Here is an 18,662-nt window from a genome sequence, read left to right on the forward strand (position 1 = left end):
TCGCCGAGCACGACCGAGCGAGACAGAAGAAGTAAGTAAGAAGGTCGGTCTGCGGTAATTTACCCAAGCAATCGTTGTCATTCGCAAGATTTTCCACTGGTCGGGCCCATTCCATCTCCATCAGTCGCTCGCGCAGACGAGGGGAAATCTTCGGGCGGACACTCTCGGGCGAAGCAGCAGTCAGAGTGTGAATGTCACTGGAGCAAGATGCTACGCTGTGCTGCTTGGAGCCCGACGTGTCGTGGTAAGCCAAGCGAGCAAGCGAGAAATCCATCCATCGCCCATGCCATGATTACCTTGCGGTTCTAAGCGCAATATCGTGGTAGGAGTAGGTAGTAGGTACTGTGTAGTAAGTAGACGTGTAGACGGGCAGATAGGCAGATAGGCAGATAGGATAGGAGATCTAGGCCAAACTTTTGCCCCAGCCCCCTAGAGCGACCAATTATCTCGACGATGCCTGCGATTGCAGGAGGAGCCGCGCGCATGGCAACCCCGACACTGGCGCTGCAAGACATCGAACATGCCGCGGTTGGTTGGGAGCGCACCGCTCCCGAATGGAACCGTAAGCTTGCCTGTAATATACTTACATACCTACCTAGGTTCCTACCTGTCAAAAGTACAAAATTGAAGTCGGCGACATGTCAGTATGTGCGTGGCCCAAAACGGGGGTCAGCCGGCCGAAAAATCTGGCTCTACGAATAGGGTGTCGCCGTCGTCGACGACGACGGCCTCGGTTCGGATCTTAGCGCAGACGGGGGGAGAAGAGGGGGAGGGGGAGGGGGGGGGGCAACGGTGACTTGCTTTTTGACTAACGCTCTGCTCTGTTCTGCTTGCCGCTACCTACTGCTGAACCGGCAAACAAACCAAAAAAACTCTTGGAGTGTGGCCTCTATACTATGAAGAATGCACGCAACGCATGCTACGGGAAACCGTATGTAAGTCCATGTATGTAATAGACTGCACTATAGCGACTCAAAGCGGTGTAGTGTTGAGCAATCCAGAAAAGATCTTCAGGCAATGCTACGCCAGAGGCTGCTGAAATGCTGCCAAGCGATGATCTCGCTTCTGCACGTAGGTCGTACCCAACGCACGACTGGGGATCGGATTGGGGGGGTGGTGAAAGGGGGGGAGAGGAGGAGGGGGGAGGGGGGAGGGGGGAGGGAAAGGATACTGGCTTTCGGACCGTAGGGGACTGTTCTGGGTCCTTGCTGACTGAGGAAATTGAGGCTCAAAAAACACGTGTTACGGGAACAGCCCAGTCGGCTTGATAGTCTACCTAGTGTTTATTTTGTTTACAGATTGGTGATGGGACCATCCATGATGGTGGTTGGAGGATATACGGGTTACTATCTAGTAAGACGGGCTTCCCCTGAAATGGGCCATGGCGATATCGTTACCATGATAGGAGCACAATATTTATCGTACCGTACTGTGCGATGTGCGATGCCCAAGATACCTCTATTGCCACCTACATACCTACGTTAATTGAGATTGAGGTGGGGGTTTATCAGACCTTAGCGCTGCTTTTCATCGAGTTTCCCCGGTCTCGAGACCGGATTCAGAGGGGATAGGGGGATTACCGAGCTCCACGTCAGCCACGCGCATGATCCCCAAGTGCCTAGACGCGGAGTAGATCTTGCGTCGGCGATCGATGGCTGGCTTTAAGGTTGACGGCCTACTGCATCCGCGAGTTGGGGACATACATATTACATACACTACGGCTAGAATAGTACACAGTGGAGGTCTTACATTGAAGCTTGACGTTGCAATATTTCTATCTATATAATATAATATAATATATTAGGTATAATCGCAGCTCTGTTATAGGAGATCTCGGCAGGGTCAAGAGTTATCCTGATATGTAGCGAACCCAGCTGGCGTATGCGCGTCAGAACAGGCAATGTTCTTTTTGTCAGTAAGAGCCAGGATAGTGTGGCGTAGAAGCGAAGGGCAGGGGGGGGGGTTCAATCTTGGTATTCCATATCTCAAAGTAAGTATGTATGTATGTGTGTGTATACAGGCTCGCACTAGACCCTCACGGAGCGAGGGGCCGTGGTCTGAAGCTTATAAGTCAGTCACCTGGTAGTAAAATCATACTCTACTTAGTGTATACTAGATACGGTAGATTGGGGAGGGGGGATAACCCTGGGACAACCCTTAGACAACCCTCCCCACAAACGTTGAGGCTTGGGGCTAAGACAAGACGGGAATTGTTAAGCGCACAGAGTCGTATCCGGCGGCAGCTAACACGGGGCGGCGCGCGGAAACCAATTCGTCGGGTCTCCGCTAAGAGCTTAGCAGTGCGGAATTATGGCCATCAGTACATAAATCCTTCTGGGTCCTTTGATCTAATATGTAGGTATGTACCTAATGTATTTCATATCATATGTATTGTATGTACATCGCGCTATATTCCACAGCCTCGGTAGATCCACACGACATCACAGTAAGCCGCAAGACTTACACTATTTTTACATAGTAGTTCCACACGATATCGAACCATGGTTGTTGACGATAGAATTGATAGAATTTACTTGCGATTGCGATTGTAATAGACGTTTAGGGGCTGGCTTGTCAGAGGTCTAGAATTGCCGTATCTAGACGTTCCCGTAGGTTTGACGCTGTGGCTGCGATGATCGAACCGGCTAGCTGGGACGGTTCCATGGGTCCCTTGAACGCACATGCTAATCTTGGAATCCTGTCATCTGCAGTACGTAACCCCTACGCCGGCTTCTTTATTCACAATCGCAACCGTCCTGACGATACATTATAAGTCGTAATCCTGGATCTTTCTTAATTTGGATCGTTATTGTGAGGTAATTTCCATCAGCTGCAGTCCACCAGTCGAGAAGTTTGGGTCGAGCCGGGATTTGGTGACGATGATTCCCTTTATTAGCCATAATATGTTCATACCTAGGTACCTACCTAGGTAACCTAACCTAGTGCTTTGATACATATTGATATGTTAGGTAGGTACTCATGGGTATGGGAATCCCTATCACAGGCGGTAGACTTATTGTCTCATTTGAACTTCCAGGGGTTTGGCTAACCAACACACGGGCTTCCGGGTATTGGCGCGTGATCTTAGAGTTCTTTACCCATGTAAGCAACACGCATAGACCTCCTGATGATTTATTACATACGGAATAGATCCAGACCGGTTGTTAAGACGATCAAAAGAGGCTCTTTCACGGAACCTGCCGTCGTAGTCAAAGAACTGTGTTACAGTTAATTTGTACTTGCTGGCAGGGAACTCACCAGAGGTGTAATCTTGGCTGGTGCAGTGCGACAAGAATTGCATATGGATTATTCCCTCGTTGTGATATGTCGTATTAATATTGATGGCTGTAAGGTATGCCAGACCTAATCCTGGTCAAAACTACCTCCTCAGTCAACTTTAGCAGCGTCAAACTAAGACCTGTTCCGGCTCTACGCACCTATACGAGATCTTAGGATGGAGTTTTCATTACTAGATATGAAGCAATAAGTCTGTTAATAACGACCAACGGGACGTATATCTACTAGGTCTGAGACATGCTGCCGCGTCCGAAGGATCTTGTGTGTAGTATGCGTAATGCTTTAGCGCTTTTCCGGCGCGGCAACGGGCTTTACCACGTTGTGCTCCGTGCTGATCTCATCCGCTAACTGGCGCATCTCTAGACTTGGCCATAGACTAAAGTTCATATGACATTAGAGAGAGGCTTGATGTTTTATGCCACGGGAGTAGCAGTGAGACGGTCTGGACCTACGGCGATCATTTCTCCCAAGCCTGTGGCACCCAACCGCTGCAACTTCTGCATAGGTAGCTATTATTCATGTTTAAGGTTCTGAGAGACATGCATACCCCTGACTCTATGATATATATAGAGAGTTAGGTAATACGTATAGTTATTGTCTAGTCATGTGTTCTAGTAGTATATGTTGTTTCAAGGAAGGATTAAGAGACGGAAGTTTCCATAAATTTCGGTCCCGAAGCGATGGAGCTAGGCCCGTGGGAAATGCGGGCACGTGGAGTCTTGGGCTTCTTACATATGTATACATAGGCACGATAGTGTTAGAGCACACGAGTTTTGTTTTACTGTACTGTAGCATACATAGTGGAGGAGTATGTATACCTAGTTGCTGGGTGTTCTAATTGCGGGGGATCCAAGATGTTTCTTAGGGGCATGTCTCTCGATTCAATACTGTGCTATGTCTTAAAAAGGCACCAGTTCGTACATATTAGACATGCAGCTTGGCGGACGGTTGCTTGGCTCGCAAGTCACCAGCCAGCATTCAAAATCTAGCACACTCGCGTACCTAAACTATACCTATGTGTAAATAACTATATCTATAACAACTTGGATATGTATGTCATCATCTTGTACGTGCCGCAGGTACAATACCAAATCTCGACACCGCTTAATAAATGATCGATTGCTAAGTTCGGTGAGATCGGGTAGGGCTAGTCGTTACCAAACACCCGGAAACATGGCGTTCCGGTAAAACTCTTGGGGATCAACTGAAAGCGAATTTTACCTATGACGATATTAGAAAAGTGAGTTGATTACTATCTATCTCCAGGGGCTTGAAGGTGGCTTGCGAAGATCCTCATGTTAGTCCACAATGAGTCTCTTGCATGGATAACGGCTGGCGGCATTGGGAAGCACAGGATGCAGAGAAAGGGATTGGAGCTTCCATGCGTCCTTCTAGATCTACCGAACGCTATTTTCTTGTCTTCAGGGCTTGTTGATTCGGTTAAGTTGCTCATGAAGTATGGTTGGCTGCCTCGTCGGGCACCTGCGACTCTAGGTCGCCGATGTGGCGGAAGCAGGAAATGATTGGCGTTCTAATATAAGACACACGGACCCCTATGCAAATCTACCCAATAATTCATTATCGGATCCTTGCATAAATACTCTACAGGTGGTTAGGCTGCTTAGACTATTAATACCCCGTAAATACGTAAGATACAAACGTTAGATCGCAGCTTTATATGTATGTATGTATGTAGGTATGTATCTACATTGATGTCAATATCTTGTTGATCTACATATCCATCTATGTTAGAACCTGGCAACGAGCCTGAGGGATAGATGCTAGTTCATCCCGCGGCCCTAGACCAGACCAGCAGGCATTATATGGTGGATCTCGTTCCGCCGTTACATTTCTGTGACATGGCGTTGCGATAGCGTCACAATCCAACTTGATCGCCCTGTTTTATATAAACGGCGGATGAGATCATCACGATTCCTGTCCGTGAAGTTAGATTATCACGTCGGATGTAGAATTATGGACCTTTGATCTATTGACTACCCACGCAGCCACGACGGCAGATCCCTTTTCATGCGTTGACGAGGCGTAGGAGGGAATAGCACGTCGATAGTTAAGACAACAACGGCCATTCTGCAAGGTACGCGCGCTTAATGTTACTAACGTAGGTACTTTGAAAGTTTGTGCGTCCTTTCTTCGACGTATCATCGTCCTCGATTAAGCCCAGCCTTCGCCTGTGAGAGGAACTAGGCGGAATTGTAGGTCTTATAGGATATTGGAACCAAGTTTGATGTTACACATGGCGCTCTGTCAACGCGTTCCTTGGTGCATTACTAGGATTGCTCATCATATTAGTCTAGCACGTATGCGTTCATCCTCACCTTAGACAATAGAAAAGGGGAGGCAGTTGGATGTTGGAGAGAGATAAGGGGTTCACCGAGATCAAAGACTTCTCTTCTAGACACCGGACCGATCCTGTCTCGCCCAACTACATAGTATGAGTATCAATATGCAGGGTCCCAAGCCGAGCTTGCCTACGTCGACATGCGGAATCTTTCCGAGAGGCATGTAGATAGTAGAAATGTCTCGTTCAGATGACCAGTTGGTAGGACGGGGTTTATGGTAATACAGTAATAGCCTGGTGTATGTATGTGAGGTAGGTATTGCGAATTCGCCCGCTTAGTTACACATTAGCCTTTAGAATCCTTCAACTAATCTCCGTTCATCTGTTTTATGCTCCGATGTCCGCCGTGATGTCTTCAGCGGTAGTACCTAGAGAATGCTGATTATGTGGGCAAATGTGGATTCTGTACGGCATAGGTATACTCAACCCTACACATCGTCTGCGCGTGAAGTTCATACAAGGTTGACTACGACCCGTCAGTCTGCCTTAGGTCTTGGCCCCGAGGTCTTATTAGGCGCGACAACCGATTCCGAAGTGCCGTATTGTACCTTGTACCAAGTACATGCCGTAGGGGTTCGGGGCAGGGACCTCAAATAGGGCATAGCGCATACATGCCGTGATGTAGATATGTATGGGTCTCTGGGGAAGAACTTGTAACAAGGTCCCTAATCCTGGAAATATATGTATATTTTAGACGCCAAACCTTTCTCGTAGAAATTCGCTAAATTTATCCGTTTTCGACCAAGCCCGGGCTCACTAGTCGTTCACTGTGTATGCACAGATGTATTACAAGTACGTTATGGATACCGGACTAGGATGTGTGAATGACGGGCGGAGCGGGGTGGAACTGTTAAACGAGAGACTATGTAAGTATAGGGGTATGTATAATGAATACATATCATAATGCTATCCCGAATTTCCCTTATTTGAAAGATATATTTACAACGACTGCATAAGTTCAACTGGCAACTTTATTCTGCCGTCGGTACAGATAAGCTAACACTTATCATATGAGAACTAGGTTGTAGATGACCGTAGGACTGAGGCTCTTAACATATGCCTTAATTTGATATCTATAGTGTATGCTCAACTAAATTCTTGCTTGCGGATAGGCGTATTTCTCATATGTTGGGTAAAAGGTGCCTGTAAGCTACAAGGCGAGGGAAATTCTTCTTAGTCAGAGTCTCAACGACAATACATCTCGCATGAATACCTCCTAGGTAAGTATATTCTATTATCTTATCTTTACCATCATCCGTCCGATATTGGAAAGGCTATTGTAAATAGGCGAAGTGTTTGTTTGTACCGTGCTCATTTTAGGTTCCGTGGTCCGACCCGAGTAAAAGGAAAAGCTTGCGATTGGACAAATAGAGCATAATAAGTCAGATAATTACATGGATACGGCGGAGATCACGAATGACATTAGGACCGGCACCTTGTTACGACAGCTCAGCCCTATGCCCCAGAACTACGGTAGGGGTTTGAAACTAGTTAGTTATTCTGTTATTTATTCTGTTATTTATTCTGTTAGTGTTTCTCAGCTTTTCAAAAAGTTTGTATTGAAGCAACTATATCAAGAAACATACATACGGTAATAGCACACACACTTGCCGAGAAGCCATATGCGCCCCCAGTCGCTCATATTTTCACGTGTCTTCATTGTAACACTAGAGAACAGAAGAATATTTATTTTTAGGAACGTGGGTAGCACAGTTAATAGTTATGTAACAATTATGCATAGAATTTAGTTCCAGGCTTTCCCAATCAGAAAAGTGCTGACATCCGTGTTGCGCGGTATTACGGTAACACCCACAGGTCCTGCAGTCCTTCGAAGGATTTGGTCTTCGACAGGGGTATCTTAAAAACGAGACACGAGTTCTGCTCAGTTGTGTAGGATTGCAGGAACGGAATGATTCCTTCTGATCTATTATGTAGCTAGGGCTTACATTTCTACCCCTGAACCGGAGGGATCAACATACCACCGTGTAACATATTCCATGTGGGCGCCAGGGATAACTGTGACTGTGGACATGTACATAGTAGGCGTCGGCCCCCATCTTCTCCAACTTCTATGGCCGCGTCGAAACAGGCTCTCCTTTCTTTCGCAGGACAGTCTCGAACGGTAGGACCAATCAACCTGCCCGGACATCTGCTGTTTTGAATGAAAGGGCTGCTGGACCTGGTCAGTGATGAGTTGGCGCTTCAAATACGTGCTTACATCTGCTACTTGTGGTGCAGAGGCGCCGGGTTTTGCATAGTGATGGATGGCACACGGAAGACGACGCTGCCTAAATTGGAATATTCGTCGAACATTCGATCATCGTTCCTTTGGTACGAAGGTCTAGCCAAGAAACGCAGATCAATCGTCTATTTTATGGAGGTGGCTGTGAATTTGCTTACATTTGAGTACATTTGAGAGGCGTCGAATTGTCGTTAATCGAGTTTTCTCTCATTGACCCTCTTATAGGGCTGAGTGCCTTATGCTAATCGCATCATCGTCACCATCATCTCATCCTCCGCCATCAATCGGAGTTATGATTAGATGAGAACTTTAACTAAATCCAGTTAGGATAATTATCGTGAGAGGTACCTTAATGTATGAATGACCGGTAGGCGCTCTTGCTAAACAATTATACGTTTCTGAGCTGGGTTTCGTCAATGATGCTCAATCCTTTATGGTAGATGATAGGGGTAGGTATCGTTTTATTATTAGATGATTCCCGACTTTATGAAAAATGCTTCGGTATCTGGCTCGGTGAAGGCTGCGAAGCCTCGTGCCGGTGCTCCGACCGTAGTGTTCTGGATGGATATTGAGTTAATTGTTTGCGAACAACCCCTGGTGACATCCTAGCCCTTGGCGCTGTTAGATTCTTATTACTGTGTAAGTTACGGTAGGACGGTAGGACGACAGGACGACAGGACGACAGGACGACAGGACGACAGGACGACAGGACGACAGGACGACAGGACGACAGGACGACAGGACGACAGGAGGGTATGAGAATTGACAGCCCAACCGTACGTCGAGAAGATCATATCGTTTATGGCTTGAGGAGGTGGAGTAAGCGGAATTCATGCAATGCGCATCCGTCACGAGGGCGATCCTTCGGATTTTCACGTGGCATCAAATCGCGTGTATCATATATGGAGGAGGCAAATGCATATTGCAACACGACATGACGTTTTTCAAAGCGCTGTCTTGAAGGCTATTGTGTAAATGGGAACGGCGCGCTTTACCCCGTTGAGCATCAACGTGCCTCTGTTGTAGTAGTAGCACATATGCTCTACCACAACAGCATATTGGCATATTGACATATGGGTATAGTGTTGTAATGTGTTTGCTTGAAAAGGATTTCTCTACTCGACCATTTTAGTCAAGGATTAGACGGATATATTTTACCTGAGACGGAACATGACGTTAATGCTTTCGTCTATTAATTCGGCCTAGGTATACCATGGTTGTCTATATGTCTATATGTTTATGCATGATCAATATTATATTGCTATGTCTTATTTCCCCTCTACATCACACATACATAACACCGTTCTGCTCGCCACACTTATTCCGAAGTGGAACTTTTGTACCCTTCGAGCTTCTTTTTTTAGATCGCGACTAAAGTACATACATACCACCTAGGTTAGATCACATAGCTTGTACCGTGCGCGACGTATTCTGACCAATCATTGCTTATTATTCGAGTTGCCATCGTTCAAATTCCATCTTAGACATACATGTACCTAATTTGCCAAAAGACCAATGAACGATCTCTGCTCGGACTCACAAACGGGGTTGTCTTTCTAAACGCTCTAGAAACTTTCCTAACTAAGGCGTAAATGCTACCTGCGGATCTTGTTATAGGCAGTAATATTCACAGAGAGCAACCGTGAAATCCTTGAATCTGAGACTGAAAGCATGAAGTATGGTTCGGTATAATCCCGGGTGATATCAGTTCTAAAGGTCGTTCTAAGCTACGATGTTACGTCCTTTCTTTTTCTCGCGCTGGGAAGTTTGGAAGTTTGGAAACTTGGGACTTTAGGAACTTAGGAGCTTTATGAGGTTTGCGGCTCACGGTGCTTGATGCAAGTCTTACATTGCAACTCTTCATCCGAAATACTACCAAATGCTACCAGCTGCTTACAAAGATATTGACCGCTTCGCTCGTCCGGACATGTGCGAAGTGAAACTGTCACCAAGGTAGCTGGCTGGCTCGTTTTGGACATACCGCCGCTTCAAAACGGAAGATGCATATATTAATGGTGTTGCTGTGTGCAGAGTGAGAAAAGTAGTGGAAATGATAAGATCACCAATCAGGCTTCATAATGGCATTATTTCGTACTTATTACCTGCCTGACTTTACAACATTATAGGCTGGTCGCAGTATGACACGTGCATCCTGCCGCAGAGGCCAGGAAAAGGGGGCGGTGCTTACATTACCGCACCGGAGAATATACATTTATGTGTGAATGGCTGTGTAAATTGTGCAAAGCCCGAAATATGACGTTCCATAGGTACACAATGTACTAACCTACTCTTCATGTAGATACTACTCTTCGTGTACTATCTACAATATAGACCGAGAGGTATGCAGACTGATGTACAATTACATAGATACGACCGGACGTTTGAAACCTCCACACTAACTAAGTTGACGATGATATCGGCAATATGACTGACTGACTATCTTACGTCGGCGGGGACATAACGGCGCAAAGCCTCTTTAACTCTTTGTTATCTAAGCGCCATCGTTCGGTCTGCCGTTCTGCACCAACGCTACCGTTTTCTGGACCCGCCATTAGGCGTTCTTGAGACCTATTTCTCGTCTCCTATTACTAGATTCAGAATACCCCGAGATACTCTAGCCTGGAACATAGCCTGGCGAGCTAAGGAAGAACATGTGCGCGTGGTGAACATACATAGTGCAGCATACATTTATTGAAGGAGATATGAGACACGTCTATGTATCGATAGGTTAATTCCAGAAGGTAGATGCCCCGTTTCTATTGCTTGATCTAGTTTTCGTTTTTCGGGATCGGGTTCTGCTTCTGTTCCCCCAGGAGCCCTAGAGCGTTCCTGGAATTCTATTCGTCAAATTAAAAAGAAAAGGGAAATGAGAAAAAGGAAAAATAATATTTCAGGATCCTAGAACCTTATACTGGCAATGAACCCTGTTTCTTAACTAACTAATACTGCACTTACACTCTGTATCGAGACCACGGAGAATACCCATACTAAGCAAGGACCGTTCTTCTCAGCTTTACTTGTAATTAATTGTCCTCGCTGCTTATATCCCATGGGTATCCGTCGTTTCCGTAGAAATAATGTAAACAAACGACTAGGTATGCTTTCCGTGAAGATAATAGTGATCTAACGATGCTAATTAGAGATGACCGGCAGGGCTCCCAGACATGCATCTCCTGGGATTTAGCACGGTAGCAGGGGGAGATGCGTGACGGATAATGCTCTCTTGTACCGTATACAATATAGGTATACTATATCATGCCTACCTATGCTAAGATATTCACTATAAAAGGACATGACACTAGTACAAATCAGGTGTATGCTCGATTGACGGGACCTTTGGCGACTGAACAGCGATTAACAACAGATGGGAAGACAGACAGGTTATGCCGTGTACTTTGTAAATCGTGGGTGTCAGGGGTCCATTGGGGAGCCCCCTTACCCCCCCGTCCCACCCTACCTCTTTGTAAAAAAGAACCTACGTAGGTAGTGTAGTGTATTCTGGTACTCTACCATGAGGTAGGTATTGTATGTACTGGGTCTTGGTACTTAGCCTTAGCACAACATAGGTGTGTGATGCTCTACCAATAACACCAATAACACCAATAACACCAATAACACCAATAACGGGGGCCGCCTCAAAGCAAAACAACCCCACGGGCTAACTTATTATTCGTCTCTTGGAATTATTGACGGGCGGGATACTAATTGTATTGTACCCACCTAACCTAGGTCCTTCACCCACGCTACTTGCTGACGGCCTCGCCTAAGAATGGAAGAGACGCTAGCAAGGTGACCATATGGGGGGTCAAAATGATGTACGTATGTACCGAGTATGAGTTGGAGTTTGACACGGTATGACCCAAGTAAGGCTCTGGATCGACTTTTGTAATCCCTGTTCTCACCGCTGCCGCGGATTCTGCCCTTCTGCCCTATCAACCCACATCTCAAATGGGCAGCATGGAGATCTACGTACCCTGAGTGAAAAGCGCGGCTGTGCGCGCAAGTGTGTATGTATATAGAATAAGAAGCCCCCAAAGCATTACCGATTCCTGCTGTCCCCATCTCTATGACCTCGGACTATGCTAGACTACTTAACTCTCCCGCTCTACCCTCCCATCTTAGCATCGTGGTTACTGGCTGCTTAGAGCAATATCTATAATAGACTCTGTTCATACCCGTGCTTGTCGTGTTCGACACGAGGATCCCTCCCAAGCCATCGCCATCGCCATCGTCATCCATAGCCTCACCGTGTGAGGTCGTATGTTAGAAGAGCTATAGGATTGGAAGAAGAAGGCATCACGAATTTGTGTGGCGCGACAACTCACCTCGACCATTGCCCAAGCTTTGCGACTTATATAAATCTCATTACTCCACCGGCCGTCTTAGTGACACTCCTTTTGAACGACACACTACCAGCTCACCAAGTCTATACTCGGTTCCATATAGATCTTGTCGGGTCTTGATATGGTGTAATTCCAGACGAATGTGAGCTTTTATTTCACTGCACAAACTGTAGTCATATCCTGTGTCCCGACCGAGACACTGACGCGAGGGAGACGGTTAGCGTGAGCATACCGGCCGGGATTTCCTCTTACAATTCACCACAAGTCTGTCCCCGGAATCGCCGACAACGTAAAATTATTATAATGGCCATGGTTGGCGACCAAGCTTACGATATGTTCCCTCGACACGAGCATGATTTCAGGCTTTACCCCGAAGCCCACCCCCAGACGGGCTACACTTCGCCGACGCTGGAGATGCACATGAGCCCAGGCGCTTTTAACATTCCCCGGAGCGTCCAGGAAGACTACCGTCCAGTTTCGGGATACGAAGCCGGCTCCATGTACCCGGAAACGCACCTCATGTACAGTAATAACCACAACAGAGCTTCCCCCAGCATGTTCCCAGACGATTACGAAATGCCAGTTCCAGCCTCAAGCCTCTCAACTGCCTCGGCTCCCTCAGAAACGGCGTCTTCAACCGTCGGGTCGCCTAACTCAAATCACGGCCAATTAGCTTTCTTCCCCGAGTACCAGCAGGGTGGTCTCGGCGTGAACCCGGGGATTGTCGACTCCAGCAACTACTTCACAGGAACAGAATACTCTACCTATCCAGGTATGGATGAATTCAACATGGCTTTTGTTGACAATAAGGCTATTGGTGAGTTGGCGCGGGTCTCATTTTTAATGGTTTCTCATTTGTCCCCAACCGTAGGGCTTTCTCAGCGTTGTATGTGAATTGAGCTTAGGAGGTAGTGTTGGTTTCGTCAGGCGCCGTCGTTTCGGAGTCGAATATAGAGAGGGAGATGGATATGTTGATTTCTTTTGACTGAATATTGAATTACACAACACACACTTACTATGACACTTACTATGAAGACCACGATGCGCTGACCAAGAAGCCTATTCTACAGATCCTTCACTAATACGCGGAACGATGGCCCCACCGATGCAGGGGTACGACAATTTCTCCCCTCAAAACCCTTATCCTAACTCTCCTGCTCTCTCTGGTACTGCTTCACCTGCGCCAGCCATGCGCAACGGCAGCCAATCTCCCTATATGCACGCCTTTCAGCAATACAGCCCTTTCCAAGCACCTCCTGCTGCGCCGGCCAGGCGACAGTCTCTATCATCTTACCAATCGCACGGGTCGCACGAGTACGCGTACAACAGCGACGAATCGGAGAAGAAGCAAAGATGCCCGCACCCAGACTGTGGGAAGGTCTTTAAAGACCTTAAGGCGCACATGTTAACCCACCAGAATGAGAGGCCAGAGAAGTGCCCCATTCAAACGTGCGACTACCACGTCAAGGGTTTCGCGCGGAAGTATGACAAGAACCGACATACTTTGACTCACTACAAGGGTACCATGGTATGCGGATTTTGCCCCGGGTCAGGCTCGGCCGCCGAGAAGTCCTTCAACCGGGCTGATGTCTTCAAGCGGCATCTGACCGCCGTACATGGCGTCGAGCAGACTGCCCCTAACAGCAGAAAGAAGGCGGCAACCTCGGTGAACAGCGGCAAGAAATTAACTGGCTATGCGCCAGATGCCACAGGCAAGTGCTCGACGTGCTCGGCCACGTTTGAGAACGCCCAGGACTTCTATGAACATTTGGACGACTGTGTCTTGCGCATCGTCCAACAAGAAGATCCCGCAGAGGCTATCAACGCAAAGCGGTTAGCCGAGGTAGAACATGACGAGGAGGTTCACCAGACGCTTGAGAAAAACCAACTGCCTCTCACCACACAAAGTGTCCCCAACTCCGATGATGAAGAGGATGAGGATATGGCTGAAGATGACGACGCCGGGGATGATGAACACAAGCCGAGGAAGTTGACCTCTCCTACAACGAGGAAGAAGGGGAACCCGCCCAACGGTGTTCAAAAGTCAAGGGGCATGACACATTCGCGAGGCGGCGTGCAGCTATCGGGCAAGAGCAAGAGCCGCAAGAACCGACGCGAATACCCATCTTCGTGGGGCTTTGACAAGGGCCAGATGACCATGAAGAAGCGGGTCATGACGGTATTCGACGGCCCCCGCCGACTAGCTAAAGACGACATGATGCTTTCGACAGAGCACGAGATCCGCCTAAGGCTTTCCGACGAAAAGTCGTACGTAACAGACCTCGACGTCCAGACGCTGAAGCGAGCCAACGCCTTCCTCAACGCCACAGACGAGGAGAAGGGAATATGGATTTCGGATGATCCTACCGAGGACGACATGAAGCGCATGGAGTATAGCCATTAGAGCTAGTCGCGCCCGTATATATCACATCCACCTACATCCCTAATCACTACTGTATCAATATACATAGCATCATGACGACCGAGACGAAGATTGGGATAAGCATGATTGGCGCAAGGTCTGTTGTACGTTGGGGATACTTAATGGCATACAAAAACCTATTAGGGGGAGGCTTCATCCTCCGCCGGGGAGAAAGTTTATCACTGGCCAACTATAGAAAGGGGAGAAGCAGAAATGTCTCATGAAAGGAGTATATCTTCCCGACAGTCGCTCAGCGGCTGCTAAAAATGTTTTATTATCTTTTGATACATTATGTACCTAGTTTTGATGGTCTGTACTGATACCCTATCTATTTCTATCACGACAGCGCTGAGGAGGCCGAACAAAGAGTCGGCTTCGATCTTGAATAAAGAATCACTTCGCTTTCGCACTACTTATCTTGACTATATTCTTAGACTTGTATGAACGTGAACGTGAGAGTGTGTATAACTTGGATTAATACGTCGTCATGTCAATATTGATACTAGACATGACACAATAACCAATAACCAATAACTACACGCTACTCAAGATTTCCCACTTACACGACTTACACGACTTACACGACTTACACGACTTACACGGTTTGGCTACGGTATACATGATCCAATCCCTACGTAGGTATACTTCAATATATTAACCACGCAAATCCCGACGCATCTTTTCAAAACCCAAATCCCATCTTGTCCATGCGAGCAATATAAACCAAATCCAGTGAATGCCTGTTTAGCTCATCTGATTGGAAAACTAAGGCAACGGCATCTAATAACGAGGGTTCCCGGATGAATCCTCCTATTGCCTGAAATCGCAGGAGGGTTGGTACAATAAGTGAATATTTGCAGCTGAAACGGAACATGTCATTTCCCATAAGGTTGCGGTTGCAGCCATGGCGGCCGGCAGCGAGATGAACGGATAGCCAATACCACGAACCATACCCGTCCACCTCCATCATCTCCATCATCTCCATCGTCGCAATTGGACGAGGAACGGCTGCTGTCATGCTGACTAGTAGGTATCATTGCCGTTATCGATGTCAATGAATGTCAGTATCAGTATAGTATAGTATATACACCTACGATACATCACACACCCATTAGACTTGACAACCCCCGGATGCAACACAAGCGCGGCCCCGGTAGAGGCCTCCGCGGATTAGGCCGTGGCTTTTGATGCCCGTTTCGTGCATTTGCGCACCTGAGGCGCAGCTCCCGCATACCACGTGTATTGCCGGGGTATATGTAAGAGAAAAAGGGTATAAAATTAACGTTAGCCTACTGTACCCTTCCGTACTGGCTGCCTGAATCAGGAAGGTTGGGGTCTTTTTACAAGCGGTGTAGGGGCGTAGCTTTTGCTTATTTGCAGCAGGGCAATGGCTGCTGGACGCTGGAAAAGCATAACGTAACTGCACATTTGTTTAGCAGCGGGTATCGCATTATACCCACCCACCTACCTACCCACCTACCTAAGGTACCTAAGGTAAGCAACGGTAAGGCTAGAAACAAGCGCTACACGAACCGAGCCGGATAGATAAGCTCTTTCCCCACTATGTACAAGTTCCCAATTGTGCTCCGTAAAAAATTCAATCCAAAACACGACCACGGCCACGGCCCCATCAATCCAACATCATCATCGGGCATCATATCACCACTCTCGATACACAGGTACGGAATACACTCACTGTATGTAAATGCCACCGGCAGCGCCGTAGACGCACATATAGGTACCCACGCAGATGGGCGTTGATGAGCGCATATTTCTCTGCATTCTCGTGGCCGTGGCCGTGGCCATGGCCGTGGGCTCTTCTAGACGCCATACACAAATTACGGTAATAGCGAGGTTAATGTGATGTCATTTCAACACTGTAACACTGCATACCATACATTGGTATTGTGTCAATACATCCCAATATCCATCTTGTTGCTTTTTTCTTATTTTCCCTTCTCCGTATATTATATATTATATCCATGTACATATGTGCATACGTGCATTAGGTACCTCACGCCAGTGTAGGTATGATACACATTTGCTTGTTCCTCTGTTCTATTTTAATATCGCGGGGGTGTGGCGCACACACCCCGTACAGCATTAAATACATGCACTAAACGGTGTCACTTTCCGCCCGGCAAGATTCGCAACGGAATAGCTCCGTCTCTCCCTAGTAAGTATCTAGGTACCTAACCTTATCAGAGAGATAACCATGCTGCCATGTACTTAGTGTACTTACCTTAGGTACCGGGGGTGGACAGACCCAAAACACCAGCATTCTCGGTTTCGCTTCTGCGCCCAACTCTTGATCACACGCGCTTGGGTGCAGAGAACAAAAGGGAAAAAAAGTTCTCTAGCACCCCAGCACAAAATCACCCCCTGCACTTGAGCCTCAAGTTACTCGGCCGAGCAGGATGGCCCTCACGAGCCGCATCTCCCTTCACGGTCCTCCATCTGAAGACCCCGAGGACTACCTCAGTTCTTCCTTGGGCATCATCTTCCCGGATGACGTGACGAACCAGCACGGCGACGCGGAGCACTCGCTACTCTACACGTCGCCGCATCTACCCAAGCCCCTGCACATCGCCCTCGCGGACCCGGACCGGGAGGCCGATCGCAAGCTCTTTAGCCACTACCTGTGGAACGCGAGTCTGCTGCTTGCCGAGCTCGTTGAGGCCGGCACCCTTGGCTTGCCCCTCGACGTCGGTTTGCGCCGGCTCCAGCCCGCCGCCTTCGATGTCGCTACCCTTGAGACACTTGAGCTCGGCGCCGGTACCGCGCTGCCTAGCCTAATGGCTGCTCTGCTCGGGGCTAAGGGCGTGGTCGTAACGGATTACCCCTCCGAAACTGTCTTAGATACTCTGCGTAAGAACGTCGTGGCTAATGCCAAGACCGAGAACTCGCCCGGCAGCTCCCTTGCACCGCTGACAGTCGAGGGTCATTCATGGGGTGAGTTGGATACGCCTTTCGCAGCAGAACATCGGGGTCGGTTCGACCGTGTCTTCGTATGCGACTGCTTGTGGATGCCATGGCAGCACGCCAACCTGCACAAGTCCATTGCATGGTTCCTCAAAGACTCCCCGGACGCCAGAGCCTGGGTTGTTGCTGGGTTTCATACGGGGCGCGCCAAGATGCGCGGTTTCTTCGAGGACGACGCCCTTGCGGCTGTCGGACTTGAGGTTGAGAGTATATGGGAGCGCGACTGCGACGGCGTTGAGCGCGAGTGGGTTTGGGACCGCGGCCAAGAGGACATCAGTATACGGAAGCGGTGGCTAGTCGTCGGTGTACTGCGGCGGAGGGCGTCGACGGTTGAAGGGTAAAATATTTCGGACGTCCACTAGGCTCTAGAACCTAGGTCCCTAAGTCGTGAGCTCTTGGTTATTGGCTCAGGGGCTCTATACTCTAGATCTCCGGGATTCACACGGATATACGGTAAGGTGATGCTGTCCGTCGTTCACCTGGCTAACGCATAAGGAATTGCGACCATGTGACTATAAGCCCGGTCTATGTATAGCAATGGACATGGAACTAGGATCTCCCGGGCGGTACTAAGCTAGCTATTGAGTAGCAAGACGATCTAGGACCTTGCTCTATCATAGCTACCTACCTACCTAGCTATATCAAACACAAAAGACGCGACTTTTATAATCTAGAAATTACTTGAGATAGATGCCTACCAAGAAAGAATGTAAGTAGCCTACGCAAGTTTATTATTTGTAGCAAAGACCCCAATCATATACCTATTCCTCTAAATACTAGAACACATTTAAAATTGTTCGATGGATGAGCTCCGGCTCTATTTCTCGAGTCGAACCAGTCATCGCAGGTTTATGATCAACCAGAAGCCACAACAGCAAGACTCGGCCGAAGTAATAGTAACCGAAATTGATATCTAGTTTAATCAAGCACCTGCTAATTCGCAGAAGCCTAAATCATGTACCTGTGAAAAGTGTAGTCCGCATTCCGTGGATCCAAGTCGCTAGTATTACCGACAGC

General features: G+C 47.8%; 2 protein-coding genes across 2 annotated transcripts; both read left to right on the plus strand.

The window, feature by feature from the left end:
* Positions 1-11,954: 11,954 nt before the first annotated feature.
* On the plus strand, positions 11,955-15,075 carry F4813DRAFT_362794 (uncharacterized protein). Its single transcript, XM_049243654.1, has 3 exons — positions 11,955-12,383; positions 12,463-13,058; positions 13,312-15,075. The coding sequence occupies exons 2-3, from the start codon at positions 12,545-12,547 to the stop codon at positions 14,643-14,645; spliced, it is 1,848 nt and encodes a 615-aa protein (XP_049098641.1). The 5' UTR covers positions 11,955-12,383; positions 12,463-12,544; the 3' UTR covers positions 14,646-15,075.
* Positions 15,076-16,752: 1,677 nt separating this feature from the next.
* Positions 16,753-18,204, plus strand: F4813DRAFT_120613 (uncharacterized protein). The gene has a single exon (XM_049238597.1). It carries the CDS (start codon positions 17,081-17,083, stop codon positions 17,984-17,986), a length of 906 nt encoding a protein of 301 aa, XP_049098642.1. The 5' UTR covers positions 16,753-17,080; the 3' UTR covers positions 17,987-18,204.
* The last annotated feature ends 458 nt before the right edge of the window (positions 18,205-18,662 follow it).

Source organism: Daldinia decipiens (genome assembly GCF_022478715.1).
Source record: "Daldinia decipiens strain CBS 113046 unplaced genomic scaffold F4813scaffold_21, whole genome shotgun sequence".
Classification (NCBI taxonomy): domain Eukaryota; kingdom Fungi; phylum Ascomycota; class Sordariomycetes; order Xylariales; family Hypoxylaceae; genus Daldinia; species Daldinia decipiens.